The 16,105-nt window shown below is 40.0% G+C and overlaps 1 protein-coding gene across 1 annotated transcript; it reads right to left on the bottom strand.

Annotated features, from left to right (window-relative positions):
• Positions 1-817: 817 nt before the first annotated feature.
• On the bottom strand, positions 818-11,951 carry LOC121726644 (atlastin-like). Its single transcript, XM_042114092.1, has 12 exons — positions 11,307-11,951; positions 10,982-11,224; positions 7,754-7,963; positions 6,442-6,588; positions 4,904-5,059; positions 4,454-4,603; positions 4,116-4,254; positions 3,508-3,692; positions 2,975-3,196; positions 2,271-2,485; positions 1,996-2,050; positions 818-1,671 (listed from the first exon to the last, which is right to left on the bottom strand). The coding sequence occupies exons 1-12, from the start codon at positions 11,889-11,891 to the stop codon at positions 1,585-1,587; spliced, it is 2,394 nt and encodes a 797-aa protein (XP_041970026.1). The 5' UTR covers positions 11,892-11,951; the 3' UTR covers positions 818-1,584.
• Between the last annotated feature and the right edge of the window lie 4,154 nt (positions 11,952-16,105).

Raw genomic sequence — 16,105 nt, forward strand, 5'->3', positions numbered from 1 at the left:
AAATACTCCCCTCACATTTAATGACAATTTTATTGGAATTATCATCACTTGTTTTGTAGCACGAGTTTGTAATGTACTTAAATCCCTGTTTGTATTGTAATAAACAAATTATTTAATTGAGACTGGGCTTATAGATGCCTATTTGTTATGCCTCCTGCGAAGTGTTTTAAAGACACTGTTGATTTTTTAGACATATATTAACAACAAAAGATATTTTTCTATTGTTCACTAGTGTTTTAGATTACGTGACACCTATGATAAAGAGACATTTTATTCTTCTTAGTGTAGTAATTTTTTTAGAAGTCACTATAACGAATTTTTATGGGGAAAATTAGGTTCCACATACTTGCATGTCGGACATTAAGTGGATATATTAAATAGGTAATTAATGTTAATACTTACAGTCTACAAATGAAATTAATGTAAAGACAATAAAAATACCTGGTACTGTATCGGAACAGCTTTAAAGTTAACATCAATGTATGAGCAAACACTGTCAGAGTATAGGGCAGAGTATAAGTTTCATGAGACATGTTAGATACGCAGGCCGCAGCCCAGTCTCAGCCCTCGGTTGTAAATAATGTATACATATCCATGACTGTAAGTCCTCTATGTGCCAATTTGAAAGTGTTTTTATCATGTGACAGTTATATTTGTTGTAAGTTTTTCAGAGTCTAATTTCGTTGTTTCTGAAAAGCAGCATTGTAATAATTATTGTTTAACATAGTTATTCTCTTTCCATATTTTGTTTTTATAATTTATAAATGTAATTGAAAATTCTTTTTATGGTTTAAGAGATTGAAAGTAAAAACCGAAATGCAGAGTGCTGACTTTTTATTTGTAGATAAGATTTTTAATACCTAAAGGTCAAAACGATCGCTGAGCGAACATTTGGAATTATGAACCACTTTTGATCATAAAGATGGACTTTAAAACTCTTTGATTATTAGTTGTTATTACAATTTATTATAAAAATATTTGTTAAATATTATACAAAAATGTTAAATCTAATATAAAAGCATAACAGTATAAAATATTATTCCTCAAATATACATTTCATACAACAATATTTCAAGACTTGCAATTAAGTCGATGTGTTAATGTTCAAAACAAAATGAAGTCGATTAACTGTTAAAATAACAAAAACGTACGCTCACAGGTTTGGTTACATCGGCAAGTAATAGATATGCCCTGTGACCTCTTCGACTAGCGCATACATAATGTGTTACTGTCAGGTACAAACTAAATATTATTGCAACAGTTACTACTTACTATAAATTACGCCTTAGAACATAGATAACATTTTCTGCTAAATGCTGAGTTATATAAAACATTCATGTGATAAGGCACCACAACAATTTTCAGGATCTTTACAAAGGTAACCAAGCAAATATTACATAAATTGTCATATTTAGTAAGTATTTACACTTTAGATTTCCAAGAAGGCAAGACCTCTTGCACGCTCGTATTTAATCATTCACGCGCAAGCGGAAAATCCTTACAATCAGATTTCGAGCAAGAGAATTGCAGGCGCTTGATGCATGATATAGTACAGTGATAGTATATACAGGTGACTATCGGCGACTACGTGCGTTTTTTGTCGTCGGTGGTGGCGGCCAGCACCACCGACACCGCCTGCCGCCCCGCCATCTGCAGACCCTGCTGCATCACCTGTAATATAATATTTCATCTTAAGACCGAACCTTAAATATAATTTTAAATGAGCCACTACTTACTACGTAACCCTTATACAATGAGCAAACATTACGTGGGTATTTAGCAACATTCGTCTAAACACACTATGCCGAAATCCCGCAGCGGAAATTCCGCATCATCACGTCAGCAATGTCAAACGCATACAATATGACGCGAAGGAATTTCGACATAGTGTGTCATCGGTAATTTATATAATACATTACAGGCGGAACCATGCGGAAATTCCGCCGCGGAACTTCGGCATAGTGTGTTTAGACACTTAGGGAAAAAATTACTCACTTGATCAGCGATCTCGTCGAGTTTCATAGCCAGCTCGGCCATGGTACCAGTTGCCCTGAAAATAAATATTTTATTTACATACTTTGTTAACTTTGACTATATGCGCAATTAAAATGCCACGCATCGAAAACTCGAAACTTAATTAAAAATTTTCAATTTTACTTAAACTTATTCTTATTCTATATATAATATATACTAATCACTATAGTCATGTAGATAAAAATTAAAGATCAATAGTCGGTAGTGACCACAGGTAGTGACTAATGAGTACTAACCGCGAGTAAAACCAGACAACTAGCAGCACCACGGCGGCGGTGAGCAGCGCGTTGGCAACGGTGACAAGCGACGCAAGGCCGAGCGCGGAGGCCGCCGCGCCCGCCGCGTACGCCGCCAGCGCCGCGCCCGCCAGCACCAGCGCCGTGCCGAGCCGCCGCGCCAGCCGCTTGTCCTCGTTCCGCGCCCGGTACTGCCCCAACTGCTCTTCTAGCTCCTGCGGTGTATATTTTGCGTTAATAAATAGCAATGTCAACTTATAATAATAATAAAATTTATGAAGCGCCTTATGTGTTATCATAGACAAATCCTTAGTCTATGGTGTTATAAAATTTATCTGCCTTTTATTTAAACTTTTTAATTGTGTTAACTTCGTTTTCCATCGATAACTTATTTATAACGCGAGTGAACTGTATCAATCGCAATATCATTTAAAATCATAACCAAGCCAAAATTTTAGAAAATACCCCAACAGCCAGTCCATACGGCGCGCTGCGTCGTCGCAACGCACACATGACGGACAGCAGCCCCGAGACGACGCGGGTGTTTACGTCAAGAGTGCTTCGTAATAACGCTATGGCTATGGCCGGCTATGCGTCAAACGGCAGCGCTGCGTCGACGCAACGCGCCATGTGGACTGGCTCTAAATGGTGCTAAACAGGTTACATTATAACTCGTCGTTTAACAACGAGAAGGTAGCACGTGCCTTCTCGAGCTTGTCGCAGTAGGTCTGCTCGAGGTGGTCGCCGCCCATCTTCTTCTTGGCGTGGAAGGCATGGAGCGCCTTGTCACGGGCGCGCGCGTGCTCGTCGCGCAGGCGGTCGGGCGGCAGGTAGGGCCGCGCGCCGCCGCACGCCTCCTCCATCAGCGCCTCGTACACCTCGCGCGCGCCCGTCACCGCCGTCAGGTTGTTCGCCTCGGCCGTCGCCTGGGGATATACGTACGAGTCGGTAAAATGTACTCATGCAGGCTATGACCTTAGTAGAAATTCTAAATAATATAAATATAGAAAGAAATTTAGTTTTGAACAAAATGACATTCTTATACAAGTTTTGTCTATTCTTCCGTAGAAAGAAACTATTCCTATGGCTTCTATGCTCAGCGTGTTGGACGCAAGCGGCAAGACTACTAATATTATATGAGAACGGGCACCGAAGATCATATTGACCAATAACATACTGAATACCCTGTGCAGACTGTTCTGGAGCACGACAGTTTCAAATAAATGGCTTGCTGTACCTCCAAAATGGACTTAGGTTCGGGCAGGTCGGTGCCGTTGAAGATGTTCATGTAGGACTTGAAGTACAGCAGCAGATCCTTGGCCCGCAGCGTGTGGCCGCCGATCTTCTTGGGCGTGAGGTTCTCCGGCGCCAACAGCATCGGCACTAGCCGCTGCAGAGACGTCTTGAACTCCGGGCTTATTTCTGGGGAAAAAATATACTTTAAAGCTTAAGAATATCATTAATATCATTTCTTCTCTCGAGAGGGACAACATGATACTAAGGTAACTTACCCGAGAATTCAACCTAGACTTTCAAAAAGCTTCACTAATGCCTTTAAAAGATTGATTCCAGTACCCCAATCAGTAGCGGCGCTAGGGGGGGAGGGGCTAGGCGACCGCCCAGGGCGCCGGTTAAAAAGGGGTGCCGAACACGTGGTGGTGCAAACAAAACGGGCGCCGCCTTCTTTAGCACGACCAGCAAAATGCTATTGTAATGAAATGTAAACCAACGACAATCTGTCTTTTGATGGCAAGCAGACTGGACTAAACAAGCTTTATAAATTATAATGTTGCAATTAAAACAAAAGAATGCGGTCCAGCTAAAAATGGCCAAGTTGAGGTATACCTTTCAAGCTGCCGTCGAAGTGCGGGCTGGTGGCGACCTCGAGGCCGGGGTGCGGCAGCAGGAAGCACGCGAGCTGGTCGAAGCAGCCCGTGATGTGACGCCGCAGCGACTGCAGCTCGGGGTGTTGGCCCTCGTGCACCTGATAGAGACGACATGTTAGACAAGGACGATTAAGACGTCCTCACGCTACCTCAGCTTTTGACCGTATTTAGTAGTCCATTAGACATCAACTATAACATTATGTAAAGTCTGGCACGAACGGCGGCGGTCGTAAGTTTTAAGAGTATAAATTCATATGGCAAGTTTCAGGCTGAAGCAAAGAAATCCAGAGCTGGTACCGTGAGTCTCTTGGCCAGCAGCGTGGCCCCGCCGGCGGCGCCGTAGGGGTGCTCGTAGGGGAAGCTCCAGTCGCGCACCACCAGCTGCAGCCGCTGGAACGGCTTGCCGCCGCTGCTCGCCTGCGCCAGCCGCCCGTAGTCCGTGAACAACTGAAACGACACAAGCTACTATACAACACAAATACCTTTTATTACCTCTTAGTCATAAAATTATTGTTAGATAAGATCGGGAGGAACATAGTATCGTTAGGTATTGGAAATGTTCACGAGCGAGCTCGTTGGGCGACGAGGTGGGCCTGGGTTTTAACAACAGCTCCGACCGGTCATTTTTAACCGAATTATTTTATTAAATTATGTGTGCCTATGGCGATAACGTATTATTGTATGACGTCACAAATCGTTTTCAAAACCAAGCTCGTTCTTAAGGTGTATTTAAATTAGTAAAGTTACTTGTAAGTGCTGCAGGTCGTCCTCCTCGATGTTCTGCGACAGGTTGTAGATCTGCACGGACGACAGCATCGTGGACAGCGCGAACACGGTGGCGTTGTCGCGCACTGTCGACTCGCTGTCGAACGTCCCCTGTGTGTCCATCAGGAAGATCACCACCTAATAACGTCAACAAACACTGTTATTCGAGAACCAATATCCAAGACAACAGTGACGCAAACCCAGCCCCGGATTTATAAATAGGCCGTTACAGGCGACGGCCTATAGGGGGGCGGGGCGTCGTAAGAGGCCGTACAGCTGATTTTTTTTATGAAATACGGGGGCGTACGAGCAAACGGGTCACTTGATGGAAAGCACTGTAAAACTGTAAAACACACTGTAAAACTCTGGAATGAACTGTCACCAGCAGTATTTCCGGACCGATACGACCTGCAAACCTTCAAGAAAAGAGCGTATTCCCTCTTAAAAGGCCAGCGACGCACCTGCAGCTCTTCTGATGTTGCGAGTGTCCATGGGCGACGGTAGTTGCTTACCATCAGGTGACCCGTTTGCTCGTTTGCCCCCATATTTAATAAAAAAAAAAAAAAAAACAACTTCCGTCGCCCATGGTCACTCGCAGCATCAGAAGAGATGCAGGTGCGTTGCCGGCCTTTAAGGAGACAATATGGGAGGGTAGGGAAGGGAATAGGGTAGGGTAGCGAAGGAAATAGGGAAGGGAAAAGGGTAGGGGATTGGGCCTCCGGTAAACTCACTCACTCGGCGAAACACAGCGCAAGCGCTGTTTCACTCCTGTTTTCTGTGAGCGGTGACCCCGTGGTATTTCTCCGGTCAAGCCGGCCCATTCGTGCCGAAGCATGGCTCTCCCACGTCACAAATATGGTGCGACGGAAATAAAGTGCATTACTCTAAATATAAATTCGGCACTTCGCAAACCACTCTATCATTGTCACCATGGAGTTTAGTCTTCGCTCATGAATTATGCCATTAATATGATGGCTCTGATAACTTCTTGTGGAACTAGTAATTGGAGATGAGTTCACATTAAACGGCGTCTTCGATACTCGGGGGTTAATGGGCTCGTCGTGCAAAACAGCTATTTTAGACCCAATTTCACCAACCTATGTTTGTTAAATCCTAACGAGGCATTACTTAACGGAGCTTAGAAAATTAAACAGACTGTTAACGGACCTCCATAGCAGGAATTAAATTTAACACCGTGTTAGGCGATTTGACATGACATTAGCGTATGGTGGAACGCTCGATAGCTCTAACAGGCCATTAACTGATTTAACAAGCCATTATTTATTTAACATTGCTTGATGAAACTTTGTCTTATCCATCTATACTTAATATTATAAAGCTGAAGAGTTTATGTTTGTTTGAACGCGATAATCACAAGAACTACTGGACCGATTTTTTTTTAATTTATTTTACCAATGTAAAGCTAAAATGTCCCTGAGTGCTATAGGCTATGTAGTATGTATGTATGTACCACTGGCGGAGTCGGGGCGGACTACTAGTCGGGAATAATGATGGTGTACCTTTTCCCCGTTGTCGAGCGTGGCTTTGAAGGGCTGCGACCACAGCAGCAGGCCGGTGGTGTCGCGCTCGGAGCCGCCGCGCCAACTGAACCCGCGCAGGGGCTCCTCCTCCGACCCCAGCCACTCGCCGGTGCCGTTCAACACGTACTGAAAATGACAAAGAAGACATCAAAAACATACGTATACGTCGTTAGGTGGTAGGTCAAAACGTAGACATTCTGAAAAAAATGGCTTGAAATTAACTTAGAAATAAATCAATTTTTATTTTATTTATTTTACGTTTTCCAAAATAACCGTGCAGCTGATAATTTAGATATTCATAAAATGACGCCTGCAACTCTCTGGCGTCTAAATGCGTTTATCGCGCGAAAACCGTCAATCCTAATGGGGATTGTCCATTTTTTTAATTTTGCTCATTACAAAAACATTTCGAGGAATAAGGTCAGTGATTTTCTGTATATAAACGAAAAAAATATTTTTAACCTTTGTTTGACCTTCAATGGCGTTAAATTAGCAATAAATTCGACCAACATTACGTTTCGAACTTTTGGTAAGCTTCTCGTATCAGCTTTCACATAATGAGAACTTGCATTTGACGAACCAGCCATTATAAATAAGATTCAAAGGAAAAAACATACTGCAGAGGTCAATTATTGGCCGCCGATGATGACGTCCGCGTCAGAGCGAAACTTTAAAAATTTATTGAGAAAAAACTAGCCAATGAATTTCAAAATTATTTAATTTATATTCTTAAAATACCCTATTTTAACGAAAAAAAATATAAAAAGTACCTACATGTGATTTTTGACAATGCCCATTCCTAAGTATGTATTCTCCCGCCTCTCAATCTTCATACTCATCTAAATCGGTTCAACCGCTTAAGTGTGAAGAGACAGACAGACAATCAGACCCACTTTTTCGGATCACACACGGAAGGAAAACAATTCGTTGCGCATTGCAATACCTTACAAGGTACTCCAATTTCTTCGCCGCCTATGACCTCCGTACTGCTCTATACTATCTTACAAAGACCAGTGCCGTAAATAGGGCGGTGCCACCGGCGCCCAGGCACAGGGCGTAGTATCTGAGGGGGCGCAAAAATGGCCAAACCAGGCAGGAGTATTATTTTTTTCGGTTTGCTCCCGATAATAGTTCCCGCTGCGCCCCTAGAGCACGATCCCAACAGTAAAATAGACCAATACATTGCTTTGCATTTTTGCATCTAAAAAAGCAAGGGCGCAGTTATAAAAGCTCGCACAGGGCGCAAAAAAGACTGTTTACGGCACTGACAAAGACAACTGTGTCCACTGACCTTATGGTGCAAGTACCGCAGGAAGAAGTCGAGCAGGAAGGACTTGCCCTTGCGGAAGGCGCCGGCGACGGAGACGACGACGGCGGTGCGCTCGCGCACGTCCTCGCGCAGCAGCAGCTCCTCCAGCGCCGCCTCGTCCAGCGCGAACGTGTGCTCCTCCCCCGGGGTCACCACCTGCACGCCGCGACCAGACTCCAGGGACTCCATTGTCTGCAGGTAAATTGGTTAATTATTTAGTGTTAATACTTAACGAAGATACAGATATACAAGCATGCAAGCACAGTCCACAGATTACTAAATACATAGTTACTACTTACTACGCAAGTGGACGCGCATTTTTAAACTGACGATTATAAAACTTTAACTAAAATTATATTAAGTGCGTCGTAATTAAATGCGGGGTACTTTGGTATTTTAATTTATAAAAACAATGCTAAAGGTCATTTGCATAGAACAAAAGAGTAGAAGTTAAATCGTTAAACGAATCGACCGAACCGTAGCCCGTAGGTAGGGGCGGATTATAAAAATACACTAAAATATAGACCACAAACTATAATATAGAATGCTAACGCATGATATAGACTCACCGATATAGCGAGGACTGTTTGTCAACAATGTTATTTAGGTGCGTAAAATCTACGTAAGGATTTCGTCCTTCGAGCACATCTGACACGATCACTAAAATAAACTCGTAGTCACCGATTAAAACGAATTGTTTAATATAAACTCCGGTCGTGTATGCCACTCGTAATATGTTAGATAGTGAAAGTTAACTTTTACACGAGAGCAATAGAACAGGCGGCGGTGCGTGCGCGGCCCGAGACAGTCGGCTGGGCACTGAAGGTCGCGGTATGATGTCACCGCGTGTCACGCCCGCAGATGACATCATAAACTGATGAACCCTACGACGTCATCTCGGTCTTCTGGTCTACTGAATCAATGATATTGAATTCTGAAAACAACCCCTACTCGACTAAGAGACGAGTTCGAATTTAGTGTCGAATATGAAAATGAAAAGATGGTCAGTTACCTTTTTACGAGTCCTTTAATTGACCAGGAAAATGGTACTTCAGTGAATCACGTTTAATTTAATAATCAAGGAAAATGTTTTCATCGTACTCACGATATAACTAAATCTAAAATTAAATAAGTTTTTCAGAAGGACCCCATATACAAGAAATCCGTCTTCATACCATGCAAATTTCCGATCCGGGCATCTGTATGGGTATGAAGACTGCATTTTTTTCGAGTTCCCAGCATTGTTCTCATAGAAAAAGTTGTTCATTTTGACGGGCTCATTTGATGGTTTCAAGGATAACGGTGTTTAAGCGCTTATTCCACTTATCCTAGCTAGGATCCTAAAAAAATTAGTCAAGTGGAATAACATTTAGAAAGCTAGGATCCTAGCTAGGTTAGGATCCTAGCTTTCTAATCCAAATATTTTAAGATTTTTTAAGATCCTACTTATCCTAGCTAGGACTTCCTAGCTAGGATAAGTAGGATCTTAACCTAGCTAGGAAGTCCTAACTATTTATTCCACTTATCCTAGCTAGGACTTCCTAGCTAGGATAAGTGGAATAAGCGCTTTACACACACTGTATAAGTATGGAATTTCATCTATTTCATATTCATATAGTAGGTATTACTTAAGTTAATTAATTAAATACTGAATACATAATAAGCAAAGATGTTATGCTTAATATTTTTACTTGAAATACTTACATGTATTGTCAGAGCACGCATTTTCACAAGCTTTCTTCGCTTAACATCTACATAATTAAAACCAATTTTATAAAAATTATTTTAATCATCATTAATATTAATTACTCTATAATCTATATTATACTGTTTAATGTTTATAATTTACGTGACAAAGTTCATCTAGTCTGTGACTATTGCGGAAGACTTATCAACTAATGAGTAATGTCCATTCACGTAAAGCACTGAGTTAAATATCTACCTATGTAACTAACTGTATGTATATAGATCATCAAGGATGTTTTGGCGCGTGGATGACATTGTTGTGGGGCATGGATGCAAAACGGCAGCCATCAAAATTACGCGCAAGCAGACTCCTGGACGAGCAATATTATTGCGCAATATCACGTATAGCGTAATAATATTGATAGTCTTGGGTTGATATTGAATATAATTGTCAAAAAAATGTTCAATAAAATTGTTGCATGATATTGCACAATACAATTAAACGCCTAGAGGCCGGCAAATTTTGGTCATGGGCTTAATAGCTTTGAAAACTGTATGGCTTATATGTCAGTACTTTAGACTTACTTCGTGCTGATGTCTCACTGCAAACTTACTACAAACAGACTTATAAGTTTTGTGCTCAGCGTGTTCAACCTTCAAACACTCTGTAATCAATCTCACAGCTACCACAATCAAATATAAATACCCAAAGTATCAAAACTTATCAAACTTATCCAACTAACTCATACAAAATATATTATGTATACAAAAACAGTAAAAAGCATTTGCAGTTGGCATCATTCCAATATATTTATTGACTGTCTCGAAAATTAACTTGTATTATTGCTTTTTCTTCGTATTTAAATCTGGATTTCTGCTGCAAATCTCTTCTCTATAAATTAGAATTATATATCTAGGGTTATAATCTATCGAGATATATTATGTTTTACAAATAGTGTCTTAACTCTTCACATAGAAGTGCCATTATGGACGATAAGATAATTTAACAGCTCATATTAATCTATACATATTATAATAATCATTAATATGATCACTACAATAAACTCACTCAGAGTGTTGCCATCTCTAAATTTAAGTACATTACATTATTGACTAAAATAATATATTACAATTATTATTTGTCTATTCCATGGAGTTAACATCTAAATTAGGGTTGGGACTGAGATCCAACACCGCATGTGACTAAACATGTGGCAATAGCTATGTAAAATCAAACGCATATACATATAAAACACAGCAAATTCAAGCAAATAGCATAGAGTCAGATCTTGGTGTGAACTGATCCTAGTTTATGTAATAGTCTGAAAGTGAAGTGTTTGGTATACCATACTTATTATTGTTGCACTCGTAATATTGAATGCAAAAAATATCTGTCAGTTACAAAATAGTGTACATATGTATTGTGTCATCATACAAACTTAAATCAATACAAAAAAATACAAAAACTCTTTAGCTAAACATCTTCTTTATTACAGTAGCATACTCTTTGTTCACTCGCTCCACCTGAGGCCTGATCTCGTTAGCTTTAAGCTGAGAGGCCTTGTCGTTGGGGTCTATTGCTAGGGCGTGCTGGATGTCTCCCCAGGCCTCCTCGTACATGTGCAGGCCGCTGTATGCGATACTCCTTCGGTATAGAGCTTTCAGGTTATCCGGGTCTTGCGACAGGGCCCTGCTACACAGTTCTAGAGCTGCACCATACTCTTGGAATTGTAACTGGCAATGAGCTAGGTTGTTGTATAGTTTCATCTGAAAAAGAAAAAGTTATGAAAAAAAATACACAAAGGTCACAAACCTAGCTTTTAAGGCATGTTAAGTCAAACATAACCACCTTTAAATCTTTTATTTCCTTAACTCTCTCTTCGTCTATAGTCTGCTTGTTGACGGGCTCGATGGCGACAACCATCTTGAGGGACCTGCTGAACCGGCGGAAGCCGTCCACTATCCGCTTGTCCTTGACGAGCTGCACGCCGCGCTCCTTGTGGTGCACGGCGGACTCCAACAGGCGCGCCCAGCTCCAGTCGCTCACCAGCTGCTCCTCCGTCACGTCCAGCAGCTCGATCACGCACGCTACGTCCTTCATCAGCGTCCCTATGCCGTTCTTGTACGTGAGGCGCGCGCTGCAGATCTCCCCGCAGCACATCTGCTGCAGTATCAGCTCCATGTCCCTGTCGATGAAGCAGTCGCTCTCCCCGATGATCACGTTCCCGTCGAATGAGGGACCGAATATGCGGCTGTCCGATGCGAAATCGACGGTGCCCGCTCCGTTTACACATTTCACATTTTTCAATCTGATCTTGCATCGAGCGTCCTCGTAGGGTACTAAATTGTAGTCGCCCGGGGATATAATTGTTTTGCGAATTTCGCGATCAGGTCTCATGTCGATAATGCACTCCTTATTTATTTTTGTAGACATTTCTATCGCGTAAACGTATCGCTAGTTTCAACACAACAAACAAAACAATTTTCCAAAATTATTCTACTTGTATTTTTTGACAATTTTGACAATCGGCTTATTTTTCTTATTATGGCACTTCGGCTATATAACCATGGCCAGTGTCAAGTATTATAAATGGTGGGAAAACAGCATTGTAAATTTGTAACATACAATTTTCAGCATCGTTTCTTTATATCGTCAGGTCAAAAGTCTAGTCAAAGTTGAAGTAAAAAGTCAATACAGTCAAGGAGTCAAGTCGGCCGATTCAGTAAAGTGGTACCTAGACGCTTAACTGAAACCCTCGATGGAGTTTTGGAGGAAACACAAAATAGCTCGTTTCTGGATATTGTATCACTTTCCTACACTTGTGCACGATAACGAATATCTAATGGTTAATATCCTACCAATACTACAGATTAAAAACCCCATTAATACAATTTAAGGATGCATATAACATTTATAAATTCAAAGATTCTGACCTAAATTCGAAATATATAGTAGAATAAAACATCCTGCTTAAAATAAAATAAAATATATTTTTATTCAAAATGTGTTTTCTTTTGTGTGTGTTTAATTCATGATACACTTTTTGAAGGTTGAACGAAGAAACTACGTTGCCTACCACCGGTTCGGGAACTACCCCGCCGAGAAGAACCGGCGTAAGAAACTCGCATCATGTATCGTCGCCTGCATCGATTGATACCAAAAAATCAATACCTTACCGACAAGTTAGGGAGCATACCCATACTACGTAACCCATTTAGGGGGGGAGGGGGGGTCTTCAAAATACTACGCTCGGTCACGAGAGGGGGGGGAGGGGGTCTAGAGTTTTGTCACGTAGTCAATTTCGCCGAGAGAAACGTCATACGAAAAAAAATACTTGACACTGGTATTTATTATGGTTATTTATAGCAAACAGCCATTAAAAAAAAACAGGCACAGTTGTCACTTATCAGGCATTTTGAAGTTAGGTGGAGCTGTCAAGCTTGGTGATCATATATATTTACTATTTGGTGTGCGATTACAATTTGAACTACAGTCGTGACTAAAATAGCTAGTAGGTACCATCGAGGAAACTGATTCAAGAGGAGGAGGAAGAGGAATTTTCACGCGCAAATTTAGAGGAAGCGGATGAGGAAGAGGATATTTTTTTGAGGAAGAGGATGCGGATGAGGAAGAGGATGATAGGAAATTACAAATACTAGCGGACCCAACCCAAAAGTCTTTGTCCTGTCTGTACATAACTAGGTACATACATTACACTTGAGGTAGGTTCTATCGTACCCGCAACTCTGCCTTAAGCGATGAGTGGAGCACCATGGGGTTTTAGTGGGTATACTATAACAGGAGTCCCACATACCCCAGCCGATATCCCCAATTTGCCGGGGATGCGTAAAGCATTTCCCCATGTTAAAAAAAAGTTACATACATTACACAAAAATTAATTAAAAGGGCATTTTCCAGTGGACCAAACTATGAATCTAAACCATTCTCAAAACACACACAATAAAGGATCATCAAAATCGGTCCAGCAATTAAGGAGTAGTTCAGTAACATACACAACACACGCACACAAAAAAAAAAGAGTGAATGATACAATTCTCTGGCTCTGGCGTGTGCGTTGCCATGATTGGATACGCGACGCGCATGCGCAGGGAAGTTCCTCATAAATTCCTCTTAAATTTTGAGGAAGCGATAGCTGAAGAGGATTTTTTTAATTTTTATTTATGAGGATGCGGTAACGGTTGAGGAACCCAAAATATTGCGGAACTTCCTCATTATGGGGAAGCGGAAGAGGAATAACTTTAAACGCGACCAAATTACTTAGGTCCGCCATCTGCCTAGAAATTAATTTCTCTGATTGTTCTATTGTAATTTTAGACTGTCACTAAATATTATAAAACAAAGTTTTTTTCCCTCATGTCCCTTTTGTTCCCATTAATCTTTAAAACTACACAACGGATATTGATGCGGTTTTCTTTAATATATAGAGTTTCAAGAGGAAGGTTTATAAGTATAATAACATTCCAATAGTGGAGAAATACGGTTGGGGTTTCTAATGTGATGTCGTAAATAATTTCATTTTTTTCCACTTACATTGCAAACGCAGGCTGAACCCTACGAGATTTATCAAAATAATGTACCAAGTGTTGTACACATTCAAAAGGTCTACAGAAAAATCCACATTGGTATATGTCTCTTATGGATATCCCACAATAACAGTTTTTTGTCATTTTCTTTTAACGACGAAATATAATGGCTAATTTTCGAAGCGATTTTAACCGATACGGCATTATTACTTATTCAAAATACTTTAAATATTTTTTAAATTTAATATTTTATGTAGATCTATATGGCCCTTTACAGCATATGATTTTAATAAATATTTTCGAAGATATTACATATTTAAAAATTGCGAGACTTAGCTTTTACGGCGGTACCGACCAATGCAGCGGGCCACGGGTAGTAATAATGAATATAAGTCAAAACTGCTGAATCAATTTTAATCATTTTCTCGATGGCTATAATATACTTAAATCTAAGTGATAATACTTTAGGGTGTGTATGTGTTCCTTACAAAGAGTTAACTGTGAAAGTAGCAGCGCTAAAGATCAAATTGTTTTTCACTTTTGTATGGAGAAACTCGTTATACTGGGGCGCTTGGTCAAAAAATCTTAAAAAGTAGGTCACGTAGTATGGGTATGCTCCCTTACGTGAAATAATTCATTTTAAAATTTCCATTTATCATGTCATACGTGATGTTTGCCGGAAGTGTTACAATTTTTGAGAATTCGTCAGAATTGGGAACTTTGTATCAAAGAGAAACAGCTAAAAAACTGCTTATTAATTTCTTCGTACGGTTTGCGATTTTTTAAGCCCAAAAAAAAGTGGGTTCACTGGTTATTCTGAGGAAATATTTTAAATTGAAATTTATGAAAATTATCCTTCAAAGGGTGACGACTGACAAGACTTTATATGAACTTGGGTGGGGGCGCTGCTGGTAAAGAAGAAGAAGACTAGTTCTAATTTTTGTAATACGGTATTTGGATTTTGGTATTATGTTGTTATTACAGCATTTGCCTTCGCGTGCTAACCTTGCACGAAAGAAAGGCGATCAAACTTCATCCGGTTATAAGTCTTGACAACATTCATCATGCTAAATAATCGCTCTATATCAGCGTTAGAATGCGGCAAAACGAATAAAGATAATAATAATATAATATATATTATATAATTAAGCTTCAAGGGTTTCGAAGCTACCACTAACTTAAATAACCTAATCCACTCAGAAATCCACTGGCCACTAAAACCAAATTTTTTTCCGCCAAAAGGTACGTCTAAACCACCAGATCTATTGGAAATTCCACTAAGTAGGCAACGCTGACTATAGTTTATCGATATCAAGAATTAAATGACTTTCTTTTCTGTATTAAAATGTGCTTCGAAATGATCGACAAATAAAAATAAGTATTCAAGAAAATAAACGCACACTACTTGTATGAAAATCATCATAAAGTTAATATACCTAGCGGAATGAGGGATTTTCTTATTTTTTAAATTTGTTTGTCAAACAGTTTCCATTTTAGTAACTAGATGGCGTATGAGTAGACAACTATCGGTAATAACATAGATAAAGGATATAAGTAGATGGATTCTTAGCTCGCCAGCGCGTGGCCATTTTATGCCTGTGTGCAATTGCCATAGTGTGCGTGTAGGGATGGGCGTATATCGATAAAAATATAAAATTAGACTACAGCCATCGACCAATAGTCGACCATAATTTTATGATATATATTTTTATCACGTTATAGATTTATTATATGATACACATATTTAATACACATCCATGACCCAGGAACTTATGAAAACTTTTTGTTCCGTCGGCGGGATTCGAACCCGCGACCCCCGGCTTGAGCTGCCAACGCGCTCACCACTGAGCCACAGATGTCGTCTTGAGTATATGAAAAATGAAAATAATTTTATATAAATAAAATATTTAATTATATTATTATCACACAAATTGATAAAAATATACATAATATGTATACTCGATAAGCCACGAAGGCTTGTCCGGAGTGTAATATCAATAAAATCAACAGTTTTTATATGAAAACAACAGAAGAACAAAAATACTTTATTATACTTAATTACTTTTGAACAGCAATTTCGTAAAATAACAATTAATATGTACT

This window comes from Aricia agestis, chromosome 4, assembly GCF_905147365.1.
Source record: "Aricia agestis chromosome 4, ilAriAges1.1, whole genome shotgun sequence".
Taxonomy (NCBI): Eukaryota; Metazoa; Arthropoda; class Insecta; order Lepidoptera; family Lycaenidae; genus Aricia; species Aricia agestis.